Raw genomic sequence first — 19,792 nt, 5'->3', positions numbered from 1 at the left:
TTAAATTATTTAAACTTTGTCAAATTCCGTGGAAATCATAGGGTCATACAAAAAAAAAAAAACATTCGGGGCTGGAGTAAAAACTTTCGGGGCTCGAGCCCCGAATGATTAGTCCTAGCGACGCCCCTGGTTTAATCTAAACTCTGCAGAGCTATTCTTCTTTTTACCCCCAAGAGAAGAATAAAAAGACCTGAGTATATCAGGGTCTTGAGGGCACACTTCACAGTGATAAACAGTGTGAACTCTCATGTGTCTGTTAAGGCTTTCTTTATGAGTGAAACTGTTTCCACATTGTTGGCAGGTAAAAAGGCTCTCCACAGTGTGAATTTGCTTGTGGACGTCAAGGTTTTTCTTTTGTCGAGTTATGAAATCATGACGTTTCTCATACTGATCTTTCTCTTCAGTACTTCCTTCTCCTCTTTCAGTGCTATTAGGTCTAAGGTGGAAACACAAACAAAAAAGTTAACCCCAGTTTAATGGCACAAAGCAATCAACATCAAAACATGTAGATATGTAAAGTAAAGGTGTCCAAACTTGCTCCGGGTGGGAAGGTGTCCTACAAAGTTTAGCTTTACTTTCCCCAAAAATCTGCTAGAAGTTTCTTAAGTTTTCCAAAGAAATTGATTAGCTTTAATTGGGCTTAGAGCTAAACTCTGTAGGACAGTGGTCCTCCAAGAGCAGGACTGGACACCCCTGTCCCTCTCATTTTGACGGACAGGGTCGTAAAAATTCCCGTCATTTTAATTTTCACATTTTAATTATTATAACACATTTAATTGCTTTTATTTTTGTTTGCATTTTCATTTTTTAATTATGAACCTACAGGATGATTATAGGCTTATGCATTTATTTTAAAGAGAACAGAAACAGATGAGACTGCGTAGCTTTTCACGTCCAACACCACACCCCGCAATGACAGCGATTTTAATATATTCTCATTTTTATGAACCAGCATCTATTCGTAAATGCCAATTGATCTTTGGTCTATGCTGTTTTCAGCTGATGAAAGTGCGACTCCCATCCAATAAATGCAAAAGGCTAAGCTTTGTGTTACTTTCGATATGTCTCAGATAAAGTCTCAGATTTCAAATTCTGTCCATTTCATTGAAATTCAAGCAATACCATTTTGGCACTGTTTAATTAGGCGTGACAGATAGCCTGCGCATAATCAAACGCATAGCAAAACGTCTGTGACAGTTTCGTTTTTGCTCTGGATCCAGTGCTCTGCTGCTACACTGGTGCACACTCACCACCAACTGGGCAGAGGTGGGAATTACAGTTACAAGTTAAGTTACAAGTTACAATAAATCACTCTCTTTGTAATCTGTCATATGATGGACGGCCTTCAGATTTTTCCCTCACTGATAAAAAAAAAAAAAAAAAATCTGTCAATGACAGACAATTTTCGGTTAACGCAACCTCTGAGATATGTATATCTAGGGCTGGGCGATATGGGCAAAAAAAATATCACGATAATTATCACAATATTTTTTTTTCATATCAGTCAATATCAGTAATTATCACGATAAATGTAAAATCTTTATTTCTTTCAAGTTTAAAGTCAGATTTTTTCTCCAAAGTGAAAGTTGTAGAAACCAGATGATTAATTTTCCTTAACAAAACAAATATCTAAATAGAAAAAAATACCTTTGCATGTTCTATATTGTTTCAAATAAAGAAACAGGTTTAGGCAGTCTGATAATTATGATGACAATAATAATTAATAATCATTATTAATAATAATAATAATAACTTTTTTTGTCTTAGAAATGCACAATTGACAGTAGCTTGAGGATGCAGAGGTAAACATTTGTTCATTATCAATCAGTAACATCTGTAAAAATTGATCTGACCCAGATTTTTTTTTTTTAATTAAGCATTGGTCTTCCATAGTAGCAAGCATACATTTTAAATCATGATAAATACAGGTAAAACCACACATAATTGTACCTCAATACCATGGTAAAAACAACATGGTTTTATAGGTAGCCTATTTGTATGAAAAACAGTAGTCTAAAAACAACTGGTATGAATGCACACATGCTATAGCTTAATAACAAATACATACTTATTATAATTACATACCATTACTCCTGTAAAAAATTTTCAATGTGAATTGCTGTCACAATACCATGGTGCAGTGCAAGGGTGTTTGGTTTGAGAAGTGGTGGGGACACAAAATGGGGAAAAATATTTTCGATTTGAATCCCATTTTTTGCATTTACATATATTACAAACTCAACTGACTGGCTTCTCTCCTGTATGCTTTTATGTGAGTCTCTTTAGAACTTAAAACTGTACATGAATTATGACCTAAATGAAGATTTTTACAAATATAAATAAAAACAGTACAAATAAAAAAAGTCTAAACAAAAAGTAGTCGTTTTAAGGGCAAACAATAAGTGAAGCCATAACCAACCTAGACTAGGCTACTATCTCATTATTCAAAGTGCGAATAGAGACCAAATTTTACAAGCATGATACAGAGCTATAGATAACTACACTAACCTACATACAAATAACAGCCTAGGTATGTTATGTAGCCTAATTTACGCGCATTGGGGAACCGCTCTCTAAACGCGGGGTATAAAAAGTGCTTTTGAATGCGCGTGCGCGTTTTACTTTCGGTTTCGTTTTAACCGTTGCGCGAATTTTACAATACAAGACATTAATTTAACAAACGTATTTGAAAGTGGGGGACACGAACAGGATTTTGAAAAGTGAAAATTACGCCCCTGGTGCAGTGAGTGTTACTACAGTAAATCCATGGTAAATGATAGCAATGTGTACATTGAAAAGCCTGCTGACTTGCACACAGCTTTAAACTAGTTTGAATTATGCAGTCATTTGTGTTCATCGCTGAACTTTGGTCCCAGCGGATAAACGGTCTTTGTGGCGCGATTCAAATCGCGCTGTTTCGTTCCGCTTTTGGCACATAAAAAATGATAACGAACATTTATCGAACTCTATAGTTTTATCGAGGAAAATTACATCGCGATAATTATCGTTATCGAATTATCGCCCAGCAACGTCAACACGATGGATAATGTGCAGATTGCATTCATACTTAACGCATTTAGGCTATAGACTGTTTCACTCTTATTCTTCTCCAAAGCAAATAAATAACTCTCACACAACTACTTTGTATCTGTGACCCTGCTTTTACTGAACAGCATGTTTATCTCAGTCACCTCGCTCAGTGTTACAGTTAAAGGGTCAGTGCTACATGTGTTAAATAACAATCACATCATAACAGACTACATACTATTTTAGCACTCATTAAATAAATACTTGTATTGAAAATAAGTACTTCTTCAGAGTATGTGGTTTCAACCGCAGTTAAAGAGTCCATCTGAAGAATGAGTTTGCAAATGACGTTTCATGCTGCTTTGACGTGTGAAACACTTCTCACACCGAGGACACTTGTAAGGCTTCTCTCCAGAGTGAATCCTCATGTGAGTCTTTAGGTTTCCTTTAAATGTGAAACTCTTTCCACACTGTTCACAGGTGAAAGGTTTCTCTCCAGTGTGAGTTCTCAAGTGATCCTTGAGGTGTCCTCCTTTTGAGCAACTCTTTCCACAGTGATGGCACATGAAAGGCTTTTCTCCAATGTGAACTTTAACATGATTCTTAAGGTGATTTGTGTCTGTGAAACTCCTTTCGCACTGTTGACATTTAAAACTGTTCTCTCTTGAGTGAATCGTCAGGTGATAATTAAGGTTCTCTTTATATCTGAAACTCTTTCCACACTGATCACATGTGAATGGATTCTCTCCAGTATGGCTTCTTATGTGAGCCTGTAGGTTTCCTTTAATCGAGAAACTCTTTCCACACTGAGGGCAGATGAAAGGCTTCTCTCCAGTGTGAACAGTAATGTGGCCAATAAGGAGTTTTTTCTGTGTAAAACTCTTTCCACACTGAGCACATACGAACGGTCTTTCTCCAGTGTGAATCCTCATGTGAGTCTTAAGGTTTCCTTTACGTGTGAAACTCCTCCCACACAGTTTGCAGGTGCAAGGTTTCTCTCCCGTGTGAATTCTCATGTGGGCATTAAGGAGTTTTTTCTGTGAAAAACACTGTCCACATTGAGGGCATATTAATGGTTTCTTTTCAGCGTGAATTTTCATGTGAATCTTAAAATATCCGTTTAATGAGAAACTCTTCCCACACAGTTTGCAGGTGTAAGGTTTCTCTCCAGTGTGTCTTTTTATGTGGACGTTAAGGTTATTTTTCTGTGTGAAACTCTTCCCACACAGTTTGCAGGTGTAAGGTTTTTCTCCAGTGTGAATTCTCATATGGACATTAAGAAGTTGTTTTTGTGTAAAACACTTTCCACAATGAGGGCATATTAACGGTTTCTTTTCAATGTGAAATTTCATGTGGATTGTAAGGCTTCCTTTCCGATTGAAAATTTGTCCACACTGTTGGCAGGTGAAAGAGCTCTCTCCAGTGTGAATTCTCATCTCGGAATGAAGGTTTGTACTTTGTGTTTTTTGAGCTTTTTTTGGTGAGGAAGTCTTGTCAGTCTGCGAGCAACTAATCGATTCATCTCCATTTTTGAAAATACAGTGTTTCTCATTTTGATCTTTCTCTTGTGTTTCATTCAGTTCTTGACTCTCCTCTTTCAGCGCCATCAGGTCTGAGGGAAAGAGAGACAAATACAAGTTAACACCAGTTTAGCGCTGACCACTGTCTGCATCATTTAAGTCAGGAGGACTGCACAGGGAATAGGGAGTTACTGGCCACAGCATTTGCCAAGTTCAATCTGGAATGAAAGACACTTCATCTGTGCCAGTCCTCCCTATACACAAAGTATGCAAGTTGCGTACAGCCCTCAAACCACAAGGGGGCCCCATTGCAGCTGTGCAATTAATAGAAACATAGTTTCATTTTAATAATTAATACTGGCAGAATTAGAAAGATGGGTTTAAATGGAACACCCTAGATCACTGACATAAGTTTGGATAGAATGTTTATATAGCAAGTTTTAAACAGAGTTTAAGTTTACTTTAAAGTTTTATCAAATGCCTTTTATGTGTCAAACAACCTCCTCTGCTCCTGGCACTGACTCGCTGTTCACAAAGCTAAAAGTTGCCCTTCATATACATACGGCCATTGTTTCACAAGTAAGCGGGAACAAATGGCGGAAAATATAAGAGCTCCTCCAGCTTTCAAAGCTAATGTGTGGGTGTGCGTTTAGTTTTAAAAATAAGTCAGGGAGTAATCAATTAGATAAACAAATGCCATTTGGAGCTTTGCCAGGCTACACTTAAAACTTCTGGAAGCACAACCAACTTGTTTAATCACTTAACAAGACATCATGCACCTCAGCCAAAACCTGTTGATTCAAGGCAAACAACACTGGATAATACCACCAACAAACTTCCGTCTATCTCAGCTTGTGCAAGGAAAAAAACAGTCAGTGGTGCATTTCATTTGGAAGGATTTGCGGCCGTATACTTGAAAAGAACTTTGTTGACTGTAGTATGTTATTGTTTATAGCATAATATTTAACATACTTAATGCACTATTTTTTTTTACTAACAACATATACATTACAGTCTTACATATTATACATTTTTTTATTTAACACATAATTTTATATGATTTTTGTGGCATTTGCATTTTTAGTTAAAAGTGTTCAGTTTGTCTGAATAAAGTTATAATCAAAAACTAGTCTCATTCTCTGTACAAATCCAACTTTTAATGAAGTTCAATTCGGAGTTTGTTCCTCAAATTTACATTGTGTCTCTTAATGTGAAGAATATCCAACACGTGCTGCTACATGAGTTCAGAAGAAGAATCACTCATCCTAGATCAACTTCTGAAGATACATTTACAAATGGGAATGATATAAGATGCTCAAGTCACAACAGATGTTTCCTTTAGTGCACAGTTTGTGTCTTTGTGTTATTATTAGTGTCACTTAAAAACATTAACTGTTTGATTTAAGTTCAGGTTTGAGAATGAAAACCAACCTGTTTGTTCCTCAGTATCTTCATGTTTGACTCTGAATGTTTCTTCAATCTTCATGTCGTCACTCTCTTCTTTAATAAACGCCATCTTTACAACAGTGTGTCACGTGGATCTCAGTTGATCTACCAGAAGTTTTTCTGTGTGTATGGACACTTTGTCCTGTTTAAGATGAGAATAATTAACAGAAAGAAAAATGAACGCAAAATAAATCTCTGTGTGGGTTTCAATCAGATCCCTAGTTCAGAAGTCAGAGCACTGGTAAGGGAGTCAGTCAATAAATAAAATAAATAAATGAAGAAAAAAAAAATAAATCACCTGATTTAAATAAACAAACAAACAAACTAGCACTTAACATATATGCCCGACATATATATAAGGTTCATATTTGTATGTATATTTATTTGGTATTTACTGATATGTAGATTATATTTACTTAGATTACACTTTCATGAGAACATTTGCAGTTGGTTTGTCAAAATGTATTTGTTTGTGTCGTTGCATTTACACTGCTTTGAGCAGCATTTGTCGCCAGCGTGCGGCGATTCGAGCGATTCAAAACAGTGAATCATTTTGTGAAACAAATGATTCATTTGACTCGGAGTTTCGAAAACCTTCGTTTCTCCATCATTACAGTGTTACAGTCGGTAATAATTCATTTCACAGTTCTATATACAATTCTTTAAACGAGATGTATTGATGTAAGCGCTATAAATGATAAAAAAAAAAAAAAAAACACACACCTTTCTTCAGCCGAATCACAAACGCAGGAGCGCGGCGGAGCCTTATGGCGTCACGTCGCCCGACCAAAATAAAAGTCTTTTACGCCAAAACCACAGGATTTACATTAGAAAACAAATGTAAATAATAGGGTATATGATGAATTTAATGGATGAATTACAGAGCTATCAAACCCCAAAGCTATTAATACAGAGTAGTATTAATACAGACATAGCCTTATATCTAATCTAAATGTAAGCAAATATAAAGTGCTTTCAATTCGTGAAAAACTAGGTGATACTGTAATATCAATCAAAGATAAACTCCAGTTTTCTTGATATTAAAAGGATTAGAAAGAACTTCTGAATATTTTAAACTCATAAAGAATTTGTAGATTAAAATTAAATGTGTGGTTGTAGACTGAAACGTCTGAAAATTACATAACTATATAATAAAAAATACATAAAATATCTACAGATAGTAAACTGCTTAGTTCAGCTTCTAGCATATTACTTTTATGTTCGTCCATATAAAGCGTGTCGGGACCTCATTGCTTTTTTTTTTACAAATCACAAGGAAATCAAACCACAAACGGACCCACAAAACAAACTGAACTCAGACCACCTCTGCATGTGGTCTGAGTACGGTTTGCTTTTGGGTCTTTTTAGGGGGGTCTGAGATCCCATGTTTGTTCACATATACGAGCTGAATCACTCCGAGAGCATTTGCAGGGCTCAGATGAACTAGGTGTGAAACATCTAAACACGTAACATCTCCTTTCTAATGATACAGTAAAGTTTCCTTTAAATCTGGGATGAGGAACCCCAGTCATTGTCCTGTATTTATAAGAAAAGGTAGGGTCCACTTTTTAAACACTTATTTTAACAGGAAATAATTGCAGATCCTTCCAAAGTCATTAACATAGCCAGGGGGTTGTCGGGGCATTTACAGCACACATAAGCCTGTTCAAAAATTTGAGCAGTCCTCAAACAGCGCTCAAGAAGAAGCTTCAGAGGTTTGACGAAAAGCGAGAGGAATGGGTAGTTGGTCGCAAGAATAACCACAAAAAAAGCATTATTATTATTATTAATTTTTCAATTATTTTATATCTTTTATATCAGAACAAATTTAAAAGTGCAATTTAATCAGCTTTGAAGGCAAATGTAATTGTGATTTTGCAATAATATAATGTCCTGTTTATATTTCAGTGGTAATACCCTTAAGTAATCACATCGTAGCCTTAACACATCACAGTGAGCCGTTTGTTGAGCAGAATTAGATGCAGTGTTGCCTTTTTTCACAGAAGCTCCATGACCACAGCAACGTTCGCAGCCAGACAGATACTGTTGGAGCTTCCAGTGCACAAGTTAAAAGATAAGTTCGCTTCCAGAATAAATGAAACTTCCTAATAATTTACTCACCCCATGTCATCCAAGATGTTCATGTCTTGTTTCTTGAGGAAAACATTTCTCCATATAGTGGACTTCAATGGTGCCCGTGAGTTTGAACTTCCAAAGTTTAAATGCAGCTTCAGTGGGCTCTAAATGATCCCAGCCAAGGAAGAAGGGTCTTATCTAGCAAAAAGATTGGTCATTTTCTAAACAAATGTACAATTTATATTGTTTTTAATGCATGAAGTCTGTATATTCTGGGTCGAAACAGTTAGGGTAGGTCAAAAAAATTTCCATCTCGTTTTTTCTCCAACTTCAAAATCATCCTACATTGCTGTTTTACCTTTTTATTTATTTATTTTTTTTAATAGAGATTGATCTTCCTTGCATGTTCACTCTGTAAACACTGAGTTGGTAATTTTGCAGCGATGTAGGATGATTTTAAAATTGGAGAAGAAAATGAGATGGGAGTTTTTTTAACACCCTGACTGTATTGACCTGGATTACATGCACTATGCAGAGCTAGACAAGACGAGCATTTGAGATTAAAAACATATAATCTGTCAATTTGTTTAGAAATCACTGATAGTTTCACTAGATAAGACCCTTCTTCCTTGACTGGGATCATTTAGAGCCATTTGAAGCTGCATTTAACCTGCTTTTTTGAAGTTCAAACTTAGGGGCACCTTTGAAGGTTAAAAAGGGCACCTTTTCTTCTAAAAACATAACATCTTGTAATATCTTAAGGAAGAAATTGGGTAGGAAAAGGTGCACAAGCAACAGGGATGACCACAAGCTTGAGAAAACTGTCAAGCAAAGCCGATTCAAACACTTGGAAGAGCTTCACAAGGAGTGGACTGAAGCCGGAGTCAGCACATTAAGAGTCGCCACACTCAGACGTCTTGAGGAAAAGGGATACCAAGCCACTTCTGAAACACAATGTCAGAAGCATCTTACCTGGGCTAAGGAGAAAATGAACTGGACTGTTGCTCAGTGGTCCAAAGTCCTTTTTTCAGATCAAAGTAAATTTTGCATTTCATGTTGAAATCATGGTCCCAGAGTCTGGAGGAAGACTGGAGAGGCACACAATACAAGCTGCCTGAAGTCTAGTGTGGAGTTTCTGAAGTCAGTGTTGATTTGGGGTGCTGAGATGTCTGCTAGTGTTGGTCCATTGTGTTTTATCAAGTGCAAAGTTAATGCAGCCATCTACCAGGAAGTTTTGGAGTACATTATGCTTCCATCTGCTGACAAGCTTCATGGAGATGCTGATTTCCTTTCCATTCAAGGCACATGGACAAACTATTCTTTTATATTCTTCATTTTTATTACTAAATTGAGTAATCTCTTAACAAAATATTAATAGGAGAACAAAATTTTTCAATTTTATGATTTAATGATTATTCTGCTCTCATTTAAATATAATGACTGATGCATGAGACGTAGCAAAATGGCATGCATCCTCCTACACAAAACTTCTATCTAGTAAATCTAGAAAATGTATCTAAAGAGCCAAGTAATGCTATTGTTATGAATATAAATACTTAGACTAATATAACACAACCTTTCATTGTCTTTTTTTATGTTATCATGGCAAATGAGCTGTACAGGACACCAAAAGGCACCCTACAGCGATATTGACCCGAGTGACATTCTAACATCTGAATTATGTGTTTCTATGGCAACACTATCAACGCCAAAACGCTCACGTTCCTGAACTCATAATTACAACTTGTAAACTCAGAATGTTTTTAGAATTACGCCTGAAACCATTTACAGATGTACCACGTGACTGCTGTCAGGTTCGTTTTGGTGCTACTTAGGCGCTACCTCCGAATTCGACAACATGGAAAGCTAGGAGTAAAATGTCACGTGTTGTCATCTCGGAATTACGGTAATCACAACATGGCGTGAAGGCAGCATTAGAGTATAACCACCTGCTGGAGTGCAGATTCCAGGCTCTGCTACATCTAGACAAAAACCAGCTTAAAGATTCTACAGACTGAAAAAAAAGCTGTGCTGTTGCCAGATATTGTTTCTTTTTTTACCCTCTCTTTCTCTGAATTTGTTGATTATTATTAATGCATATTTAAAAATTTTCAATTTATTTCTTGTAAGTGTATTGTAATGATACAAATTATAACAAATAATATTAAAATGTATAACCATTTAAAACCATGTGAAACTCCTGTCACTATTGTATTATATAATTAGTCTTTGTATTTATTTTATTACTTCTGTGCAGTGTGTGTACTTCATTTCTAATTTGTCTCATTTAAAAAAAAAAAAAATCTTGAATTATTACATCCTTGTATGGGCACAGGAGTGCATATGCACAAAAGAAAATAAAAAGCATTGTGTAACATAAAGAGGTGAAGGATGCAAGTATAAGAAGTAGTCATGGTGTCAATCATTTTTCTGATACTCTTTAATAAACATGGTCTCACATTTGCATGACCTTTTCATGTAAGTGTGAATGCAAAAAAAAAAACAAAAACAAAAACAATATATATATATATATATATACATATATATATATATATATATATATATATATATATCTGACTTAAAATGAATCTTTCAGAATTTCTTCCCAGAATGAATTTGCAAATGACATTTAGTGCTGCTTTGACATTTGAAACTTTTGTAAGGTCTCTCCGATGTGAATTCTCATGTGAATCTCCTTTAACCCTGAAACTCTTTCCACACAGAGGACAGGTGAAAGGTTTCTTTCCAGGTGTGGCACATGAAAGGCTTTTCTCCAATGTGAATTTTATCATGATTCTTAAGGCGATTCATGTCTTTGAAACTCACTAATGAAAATTTTTCTGTCTTGAATGAATCTTCATGTGCTTTTTAAGTGTGTCTTTACATCTGACACTCTTTCCACACTGATCACATGTGAACGTATTCTCTCCAGTGTGAATCTTCATGTGAGACTTAAAAGTTTCTTTTCGTGTGAAGCCCTTCCCACACTGTTCACAAGTGAAAGGACTCTCTCCGGTGTGAATTCTCATGTGGGCATTAAGGAGTTTTTTCTCTGTAAAACTCTTTCCACACTGATCACATGCAAACGGCTTCTCTCCAGTGTGAGTTCTCATGTGAGTCTTAAGACCGTTATTTAATGAGAAACTCTTCCCACACAGTTTGCAGGTGAAAGGCTTCTCTCCAGTGTGAATTCTAATGTGAATTTTAAGGTTTCCTTTAATTGTGAAACTCCTTCCACACTGAGGGCAGATGTAAGGTCTCTCTCCAGAGTGAATGATCATGTGGGACTTAAGGTAAAACTTCCGTGAAAAACACTTTCCACACTGAGGGCATATTAATGGGTTCTTTTCAATGTGCGTTTTCATGTGAACATCAAGGCTTTCTTTTTGATTGAAAATTTGTCCACACTGTTGGCAGGTGAAAGAGCTCTCTACAGTATGAATCAGAAAGAAGTAGGTATTAAGGTTTGGAGTTTGTGTTTTTTTGAGGCATTTTTGTTGAGGAATCATTTTCAGTCTGTGAGCAACTAAAAGATTTTTCTTCAGTTTTAAAATTATAGTGCTTATCATTTAGATTTTTCTCTCCTGATTCATTCAGTTCCTGTCTCTCCACTTTCAGTGCCATAAGATCTGTGGTGAAAAGAGAAAAACAACACCAGTTTGGCATGAAGCAACAGACCTCAAAACATGACATGAAAAGCTTCAAATATCCAAACACATTTATGCTAAAATCGCTTACCTACTAATCTACTGAAAGAGGTGTATAATTTGTACTCTCGAACCTTTTGTCAAATATATTTGCTTTTTTTTCCAAGACACTTCCCAAATACAGCTACAAACAAAATTAATTCTGACCTGCAAGACATTTTACTGTGTGTTTTTTGGATGATAATAATAGCCTTTTTCCACCTAAGACTGAAAAAAAAAACCTAAATCTGGAGTTCTGTGTTTTGTAGAAATAGACATTTTTAATAAAGGTCAAATGAGTTCAGCTTTGAGAATAAAGACCAACCTGGCTGTTCCCCAGTATCTTCATGTTTGACTCTGAATGTATCTTCAATCTTCATGTCTTCACTCTCCTCTTTAATAAACGCCATCTTTATAAAAGTGTGTCACGTGGATCTCAGTCACTTCGCCAGGAGTTCTTCTGTGTATTTGGACACTTTGTCCTGTTTAGGATGACAGTAATTAACAAAGAAACAAATGCAAACAAAATCTCTGGGTGCATCAGTCAATTCTCTAATTCAGTAGTTAGTGCACTGGTAAGGAGTCAGTTAGACATGTAACGGTCATACATGTAATCCATACCAGGCAGATGATGTAGGACGTATGCGTTGCGAATGCACCGGTGAGTCTCGCAAACACCAATGTTTGTTTACAGGAGCAAAGGAAGCAAAGTTTCCTTACTTTAGCAAGGAAAACGAGTCATTTTTACTACAACTTAGATTGCATTTGTCTGAAAGAAGGAAGTCATATACGCCTAGGATACCTTAACATTGAGTAAATATTGGGCTAATTTTCATTTTTGGTTGAACTAACATTTTATATGGCCTGAAAAAACAACGCACACACACACACACACACACACACACACAAAACTTCACATTTGTATTTGCCAAATTTTGCCACACATTTATTGTCTAATAATTTAAACATCCTTTGTAAAATTCTGTTATATGAATAATTAAGTAAGCCCAAGTAACTTCAGTCTAGTAAACGTTAATCTTACATTTAATTTATAAAAATCATTAAATATTTATGAGCAAAAAAAACTTGGGGGAAAAGGTATAAACTATCAATGAGAGAACAACACATGCAGTAGATTATTTTTTATTTATTTATTCATTCATTTCCAAAATCTACTGAATCAGAACAGGTTTTTAGCAAAGTTTTGGTCATAATTTATAGGCCGTAGAAATTTTCCTATTAAACATGATACAGTATACAGGCTTTTTTTATGAACAGGCATTACACTCATTGTTCAACAGAACTTGACAAAGAACGTTTAAGTTATGAGACTTAAACGTTCTTTGTCGTAAAATTTTTTAAAAAAAAAAAGTTTTTTTTTTGAGTGATCAGATCTAAATATTCTCAACAAACACCCTTTCAACATGAAACCAAGAAATGAGACCCACACTTTCCCTGCCTCTCCTCACAGCCACTCAAATGTTTGTATCCCCCAGAATACGTCGCCCTTTTTAGGGTTAAGGTAAAGTTATTCACTAATATGGGAGCTGAATAATAAGTAACTTCTCTATTATTCATGTGCAGGAGCACAGTATATCCTTGATTAATGTTACTAGATAAAGCACTACAATGTTATGCTGGTTAATAATAAATTTAACCGTTTTATATACAATTCTCTAAACGAGATTAGTTGATTTAAATACTTCAAATGATACTTCAAATGATTAAAAGCAGCACTCACCTTTCTAAAGCCGCATCCACAGAAACAGGAGCGCAGCACAGCTGTATGACGTCATACCGCCAGACCAAAATAAAAGTCTTTTTCGCTAAAATCACATATTACATTAGAAAACATGGTACATGATCGATCGAAAGGAGGAATTGCAGGGCTATCATAAGATAATAAAGAGATTTAACTATTTTATTTATTAACTGAAACTGAATTCTCATGTCAGTGTATTCATCTTGTTTAATCTCAGTTTCTCCATAGAATATAAAGGCAATAAATCAAATTTCAGCTTTTTTTAGTTAAAGTGCATTATATTAAAGGATTACATTGGCAGCAGGTTTAAGTTGATGTTGTCTCTCTTTAATCTTTAATTAAAATGGTTATTAAAATGGTTATTAAAATAATCTTCTTAATGTTAACATGATTTACATTTTCCCAGGTTAATTTAGGTTATATATATATATATATATATATATATATATATATATATATATATTGTGGAATATATTGTTTCCTTGCAAAATTTCAATACAGCCTACCTTTTGAAACAGTAGAACATGTTTTCCTGAAATGCAAAATGTATGAAAGCACTTTTTGTTTAATTGGCAGGACTTGGAGTTGAAGTATTTTCTGTTACATCTTTGTTTGGTCACAGTGACAAGCATAAACTGACCTCTGAGGCAGTTCTTCAGTTTTTGTATAACACAGGACTGTATTTAAGAAATTAGTTCAAACTTTGACCTGTGGAGGGCAGTAATACACCTAGTAGCGTCTACACTGCTGGAAATCTACAAGAAGAAGACGACTTGACATAAACAACACAGAACCAACCATCAGTGAAGAATAAAAAACTTAAGGATTTTTGAACAGTTTGTTTCTGAACAGACGGCAGATCTTTGTGATCCCGTAGTCATTCACTTTTGAAAGCTTTGTTCAGAAAGTGAAATTAAAGTTATATTGCTGGAGCTCAAATGGATTTACTAACTGAAGAAGATCTTTCTTGTCCTGTGTGCTGTGAAATCTTCAAGGATCCTGTTGTTTTATCATGTAGTCACAGTGTCTGTAGAGAGTGCCTTCAAGAGTTTTGGAAAACAAAGGAAAGTCAGGAGTGTCCTGACTGTGGGAGATCATCAAAACATGATCCTCCTGCTAATCTCGCTTTAGTAAACTTGTGTGAGATGTTCCTGAAGGAGAGAAAAGAGAGGCATTCATCAGAATCTGAGGAGATCTGCAGTTTACACAGTGGGAAACACAAACTCTTCTGTCTGGAGGACAAACAGCCTGCATGTGCAGAGTGCTTTACTTCACAAAAACGCATAAATGACACAGTCAGACCCATCAGTGAAACTGCTCCATATCCATCCAATGCTCCTTATAAGGTAAGACAGATTTACATCTAAGGATAAAAACATATAGAAGAAATTTCTCAGTAACGTTTTGCTTGTATTAGATCAGGGGTGCTCATCCCTGTTCCTGGAGATCTACCTTCCTGCAGAGTTGAGCTCCAAACCTGATCAAACACACCTGATCCAACTAATTAAGATCTGAAGGAGCACTTGATAATTACAGACAGGTGTGTTTGATCAGGGTTGGAGATAAAACTGCAGGAAGGTAGATCTCCAGGAACAGGGTTGGGGGCCCCTGTATTAGATGAACATATTACAGAAGTCTCTGGTGTCTTATAGAATTTCACTCTATATTCTAGGAGCAGCTCAATACAGCACTGAAATCCTTACATGAGAAGCTTATACACAGTGAAAACATTATAGGAGAATTTGAGAAAACACTTCTACACATCAGGGTGAGGAAATCGAGATTCATTTTCATTACAGCTGCAGGATCACTGCAGACAGTTATGATTTGATACATTTAATAAAATGGATTCCAGTTTGTTGTTTTGTAAATGATGAGCAGCAATCTGCTTCTGGATGCACTGTATGTTGGGTATCTGAGTTTTTCTCTATTCTTAATGATGTGTTGATTGAGATGACTGAAGTGACTGTGATTTGATTTCAGTCTCAAGCTGAGCACACAGAGAGTCAGATTAAACAGCAGTTTGAGAAGCTTCATCAGTTTCTCAGAGATGAAGAAGAAGCTACAATCACTGCCCTGAGGGAGGAAGAGGAGCAGAAGAAGCAGATGATGAAAGGGAAGCTGGAGGAGATGAACAGACACATCTCAGTTCTTTCACACACAATCAGAGACATTCAGGAGATGATTAAAGCCAATGATGTCTGCTTTCTAAAGGTCTGATTTCATATCATTCATTGATTGATTGATGATTGAATCAGATCTTGCTGATCAGTTGTGTGTTTATTCTGCAGGAGTTTCCAGTCACAATGGAAAGGTGAGTGATCTGCTGATATTTCTGGTCTTTCTGCTTTTGAAGCCAAAGGCACTGAATTTTTGACTTTTGAATGTTCTTCCAGAGTCCAGATCTCACAGCCGGATCCACAGATGACTTTTGGAGCTTTGATTAATGTGCCACGTTATTTGGGCAACCTACAGTTCAGAGTATGGAAGAAGATGCAGGACATTGTCCGGAACAGTGAGTCTAGAGAAGATCTTCAGTTTATCATGACACAAAAGCACTAGTTTGCAGTTGTCAGTATGTGAAGATCATACTATTTTTGGTATGAGAATGTTTTATTTCTCATTTCTTCATCTGCTGAAGTCCATTACAGACTGAACAGTGTAAAGGTGTAAAGAAATGTGATTCTTCTGATTAACACCGAAGCCTCTGGAGACCGTCAAATATAATGGGCCTGATTTACAAAACAAACATACAAAAGAGAGTTGTTTTTATGAAAAACTTGCAATTTATCAATATGGACGTGAGCAATGGATACTATCAAATCTCATCAGGTCTCGTCAGGTCTCAGCTTGTGTACATAAGTTTTAGAGTTAGTACTGTTAATACTGTAATACCGTTAAATTTAAAGGATTTATTGTGGATTAGGGAGAACTAAATAATCCATATATTGTTTATAATATGTAGTTTGTAAATGTTTTGTTATATTTACTGGTTTTAAATATACATTTAAGTTAATGCCACTGTTTGCAATTATAAGGGTGTTTTTAGAGGGTGTTTAAAGGGTGTTTTTAGAGTAAGATCATTTACTTTTTTCATGAGACTACCTCAATCTTTTTGTTATGTTTCTGCTGGTCGTAAACTCTAGGGGCAAAGCTTCTAAGAGTTTTTTAGGGGCATGATATTCAATTGACGATTGTTTTCTGCCACCACATCTATCAACGTACAACCTTTCCTATGATGACATTGGCTGAATACGAATGTTTCATGAATGACACGTAAGTTGATTTGTGCGCTCAGATCTGCACTTGTTTCTAAGTTAGATTGATAAATGAGGCCCAATATGCTCAAGAAACTTCCAAATGTATTTCAGGTTCCTTAAAGAGTTTCTGTTATTAAGATTTTACTACAGAAACTATTGATAGTTTCAAGAGTTCAAGAAGAAAATGCCTAATTGTATTGTCACTGTCGCTATTTATCCAGACGTAAATAGAGGAGGCAAATACCGACCAACCATCCTACTTGTACAACGACTGCCTACAACAATGGAGAAGTCAATATTACTGGTTACTGCTTGTTTATATTTAGTACATTTCTTAAAATTGAGATACTAGTAATACGTTAGCACCATTGATACTCCAAATTGTAGCAATTATAGCATCTCTGCTGGAAAGACGTGACTGTCACCAAAGCCTTCTCAAGCGCCACCAGCTGGTCATTTACGAAGCACTTGTATAACTAATAACAGCACTGACACTGACGTGTTTGATCAATAGGACAAGTGTCATAATTCATAATAATCTGTGTTTGGTTCACTCTTGATCATTGTATGAACATCAGAATAAAATCATCTGTTGATTATGTCTCATCAGCTCCAGTGATTTTGGATCCAAACACTGCAAATCCACGTCTCGTCCTGTCTGATGATCTGACCAGTGTGACACGGAGCAACTATCAACCTGTTCCTGATAATCCAGAGAGATTTGACTGTTATCGCTGTGTTCTGGGTTCCGAGGGCTTTAACTCAGGAACACACTGCTGGGATGTGGAGGTTAAAGATGGTTCAGTCTGGACTCTTGGAGTCACTACAGCAACCAACCAGAGAAAAGGATGGACTTTCTTCAATACTGATGTCTGGAGTTTGCAGTACAATGTGTCTAGACAGACTGGCTTTCCTGTTGTGCAGCAGCTTGAGCGTGTGAGAGTGTATTTGGACTACGACCGAGGAATGGTGGCATTCATTGATCCTGTAACCAACACACATATACACACATTCACAACCACCTTCACTCACACACTCATTCCATTCTTCAGTAGTCCTGACTCTCTGAGGATCTTACCAGTCAACAGCCAGTGATCGCTACTCCTGTAGGTCTGGATCTTCTTGCTTTAATTTTTTGAGTTAGAGTGCTGTTGATCTAAATAGAAGAATGATTTTTCCAGTATTATGCCACTGAAAGAGTTAATGTAACACATTTCAATAATATAGTTTAATTCAATTTCAGAGGTTAAATGATAATTAGTTCATTGTATGAAATGGATTTAAAAGGTTTTTGCTGGTCCACAACAATGTTGAATGTAATAGAAATAGACCTTTTCTGCACTTCCATGTTTCGAAAAGCAGAAGCTTCAAATACTTTTGTAAAATAACTTCCACTGTAGCCTGTATGAATGGCTTGCTTTCTGATAATCATCAAGCAGTAGATCAAATTGGAGTTGTTCAAATAAATGTATATTTTTTTTTAGTCCATTCATCAACAATAACCGATAGTACCATCTTAAACGTGTCGTTTTCTCTGGATTTGAGTGATTGGACAGTATTATATTTTAGATACGATTAAAGATAAATCATAATAAACAATGGGCCTCATTCATGAAACACACGAGCAGAAAGATATTCTGTGTAAATCATTCATGAAGCTGTTCTGATGTAAATTAATGACAACATTAAAATGTTTGTATTTTTAAATTGTTAGTTGGTATGAAAGAAATGTACACCTGCTTCCTACCACGTGTAAATGGTGTGTAAAATGTTCTGTGTTCTTTTTGGCATCTGGTTACTGCTTTTTTATAATTCGTAAAATTCTTAAAAATGAGATACTAGTAATACGTTGTCAGTATGGATATTCAAAATCATAGCAACTAAAACGTCTCTGCTGGAAAAACGCTGTGCCACCAAAGCATTTTTAAGCACCACCATATATATTTGTCTACATTAATTTTACACTTGTCTAGTATAAATATGTCACTTTATGTCATAATCACAGTGTATACATTTTTTGTCATTTACCTCAAAGAATGTAAGTGAAATGTGACAACATGGTGGGGTATTTTGTAAGCTGACCATATGACAGCTTAAAATGTCATATAATCTAATGATCTAATAAAAAATATCAAGATAAACTGAAATATTTAACTAAAATATTTTCTTAATAAAATATATATATTTTTACTTTTTCGAATAAAATAATGGCGTTTTATAAGAATTAAAAATAATCAAATTTGAGATTTTGACAACGTATCGCACCCATACTTGGGACGGCGCTGACGCAGCTAAGTTACAGTATGGTTCAAAACAATGGGCCTTATTCATGAAACACAATTTTTGTGTAAATCGTTCGTAAAGCCGTTCTTACGTAAACTTTCAAATTCATGAAAATGTTCGTATTTTCAAAATGTTAGTTGGTACAAAGAAATGTACACCTGCTTTCTTAAAAATAAGATACTAGTAATATGTTGCCGCCGTGGATACTCCAAATCATAGCAACTAAAGCATCACAGCTGGACAAAACGTTGTGCCACCACCAAAGCATTCTCAAGCTCCACCCAGCTGGTCGTTTTCAGAAGAGCGCCTGACATTTTCAGCTGGCTAGAAACTCTTTGGTGGACACACGTTATTAAATATTTATTGTTAGGCATATGGTCTATTAGTCTTTTTTCTATTAGTGGCGTAGTAAACTTAAACCTCCTATGCTACATATCATATCATTTAGAGAATTTTCAGAAATATTGTTTGTATTTAGAAAAGACTGGAATTGGCCTAAACCAACAAATTAAACTGTAGCCTTGTAAAATCAGCAGACAGATAAATGTCATTTAAATTTTACAATGAATATATTTTGCTTTAGGAGTGTGTGAATACAAATGTGAAATCATGGTATTTGTCACCTATTGTCTTCATTGGCTGTTGATGCTTCTGCCTCATTTCTTTAATTGCTGTTATTGTTCCTGCTAATCAATTCTTGAGTTAAATGTGAATGCAGTGGCTGAAGGTGTG

General features: G+C 35.7%; 4 protein-coding genes and 1 long non-coding RNA gene across 6 annotated transcripts in view; 2 read left to right on the top strand and 3 right to left on the bottom strand.

Moving 5' to 3' along the window:
* LOC127164203 (gastrula zinc finger protein XlCGF7.1) overlaps positions 1-6,729 on the bottom strand; it is a 240,762-nt gene extending 234,033 nt beyond the window's left edge. The window contains exon 1 of the mRNA XM_051107991.1: positions 6,717-6,729. The gene's annotated coding sequence lies outside the window, so the exon portion shown is untranslated. The remainder of the gene's footprint in view (positions 1-6,716) is intronic.
* The window catches only part of LOC127164208 (gastrula zinc finger protein XlCGF8.2DB), a 196,520-nt gene that overhangs the window by 147,383 nt on the left and 29,345 nt on the right, over positions 1-19,792 (top strand). The gene's annotated exons all lie outside the window — the stretch shown is intronic.
* On the bottom strand, positions 418-6,774 carry LOC127164184 (gastrula zinc finger protein XlCGF57.1). Of its 2 annotated transcripts, XM_051107963.1 has the most exons (4): positions 6,717-6,774; positions 5,979-6,135; positions 3,311-4,639; positions 418-436 (listed from the first exon to the last, which is right to left on the bottom strand). In XM_051107963.1, exons 2-3 carry the CDS (start codon positions 6,061-6,063, stop codon positions 3,330-3,332), a joined length of 1,395 nt encoding a protein of 464 aa, XP_050963920.1. In that variant the 5' UTR covers positions 6,064-6,135; positions 6,717-6,774; the 3' UTR covers positions 418-436; positions 3,311-3,329. The 2 variants fall into 2 exon arrangements, with proteins under 2 accessions (XP_050963920.1, XP_050963919.1); XM_051107962.1 differs by lacking the exon at positions 418-436 and having other exon boundaries at positions 1,865-4,639.
* On the bottom strand, positions 10,884-13,550 carry LOC127164268 (uncharacterized). The gene is made up of 3 exons (XR_007827611.1): positions 13,497-13,550; positions 12,081-12,237; positions 10,884-11,698 (listed from the first exon to the last, which is right to left on the bottom strand). It is a non-coding gene; the product is annotated as an uncharacterized LOC127164268 (long non-coding RNA).
* On the top strand, positions 14,282-18,410 carry LOC127164186 (E3 ubiquitin-protein ligase TRIM35). Its single transcript, XM_051107964.1, has 6 exons — positions 14,282-14,863; positions 15,190-15,285; positions 15,501-15,731; positions 15,809-15,831; positions 15,914-16,032; positions 17,388-18,410. Exons 1-6 carry the CDS (start codon positions 14,456-14,458, stop codon positions 17,870-17,872), a joined length of 1,362 nt encoding a protein of 453 aa, XP_050963921.1. The 5' UTR covers positions 14,282-14,455; the 3' UTR covers positions 17,873-18,410.

The sequence above is a fragment of the Labeo rohita genome, chromosome 4, assembly GCF_022985175.1.
Source record: "Labeo rohita strain BAU-BD-2019 chromosome 4, IGBB_LRoh.1.0, whole genome shotgun sequence".
NCBI classification, from domain to species: Eukaryota; Metazoa; Chordata; class Actinopteri; order Cypriniformes; family Cyprinidae; genus Labeo; species Labeo rohita.
Note: the sequence above shows the minus strand (reverse complement) of the source record. Positions and strands in the feature narration are given on the sequence as shown.

Bases quoted from the DNA above. Each gene is read 5' to 3' on its own strand.
- LOC127164184 (XM_051107963.1), bottom strand. From the start codon at position 6,063: ATGGCGTTTATTAAAGAAGAGAGTGACGACATGAAGATTGAAGAAACA. The intron at 4,640-5,978 runs GTTGGTTTTCAT...TCTTTCCCTCAG, and splicing joins AGATACTGAGGAACAAACAG to ACCTGATGGCGCTGAAAGAG.
- LOC127164186 (XM_051107964.1), top strand. From the start codon at position 14,456: ATGGATTTACTAACTGAAGAAGATCTTTCTTGTCCTGTGTGCTGTGAA. The intron at 15,732-15,808 runs GTCTGATTTCAT...TTTATTCTGCAG, and splicing joins ATGATGTCTGCTTTCTAAAG to GAGTTTCCAGTCACAATGGA. The intron at 16,033-17,387 runs GTGAGTCTAGAG...ATGTCTCATCAG, and splicing joins GCAGGACATTGTCCGGAACA to CTCCAGTGATTTTGGATCCA.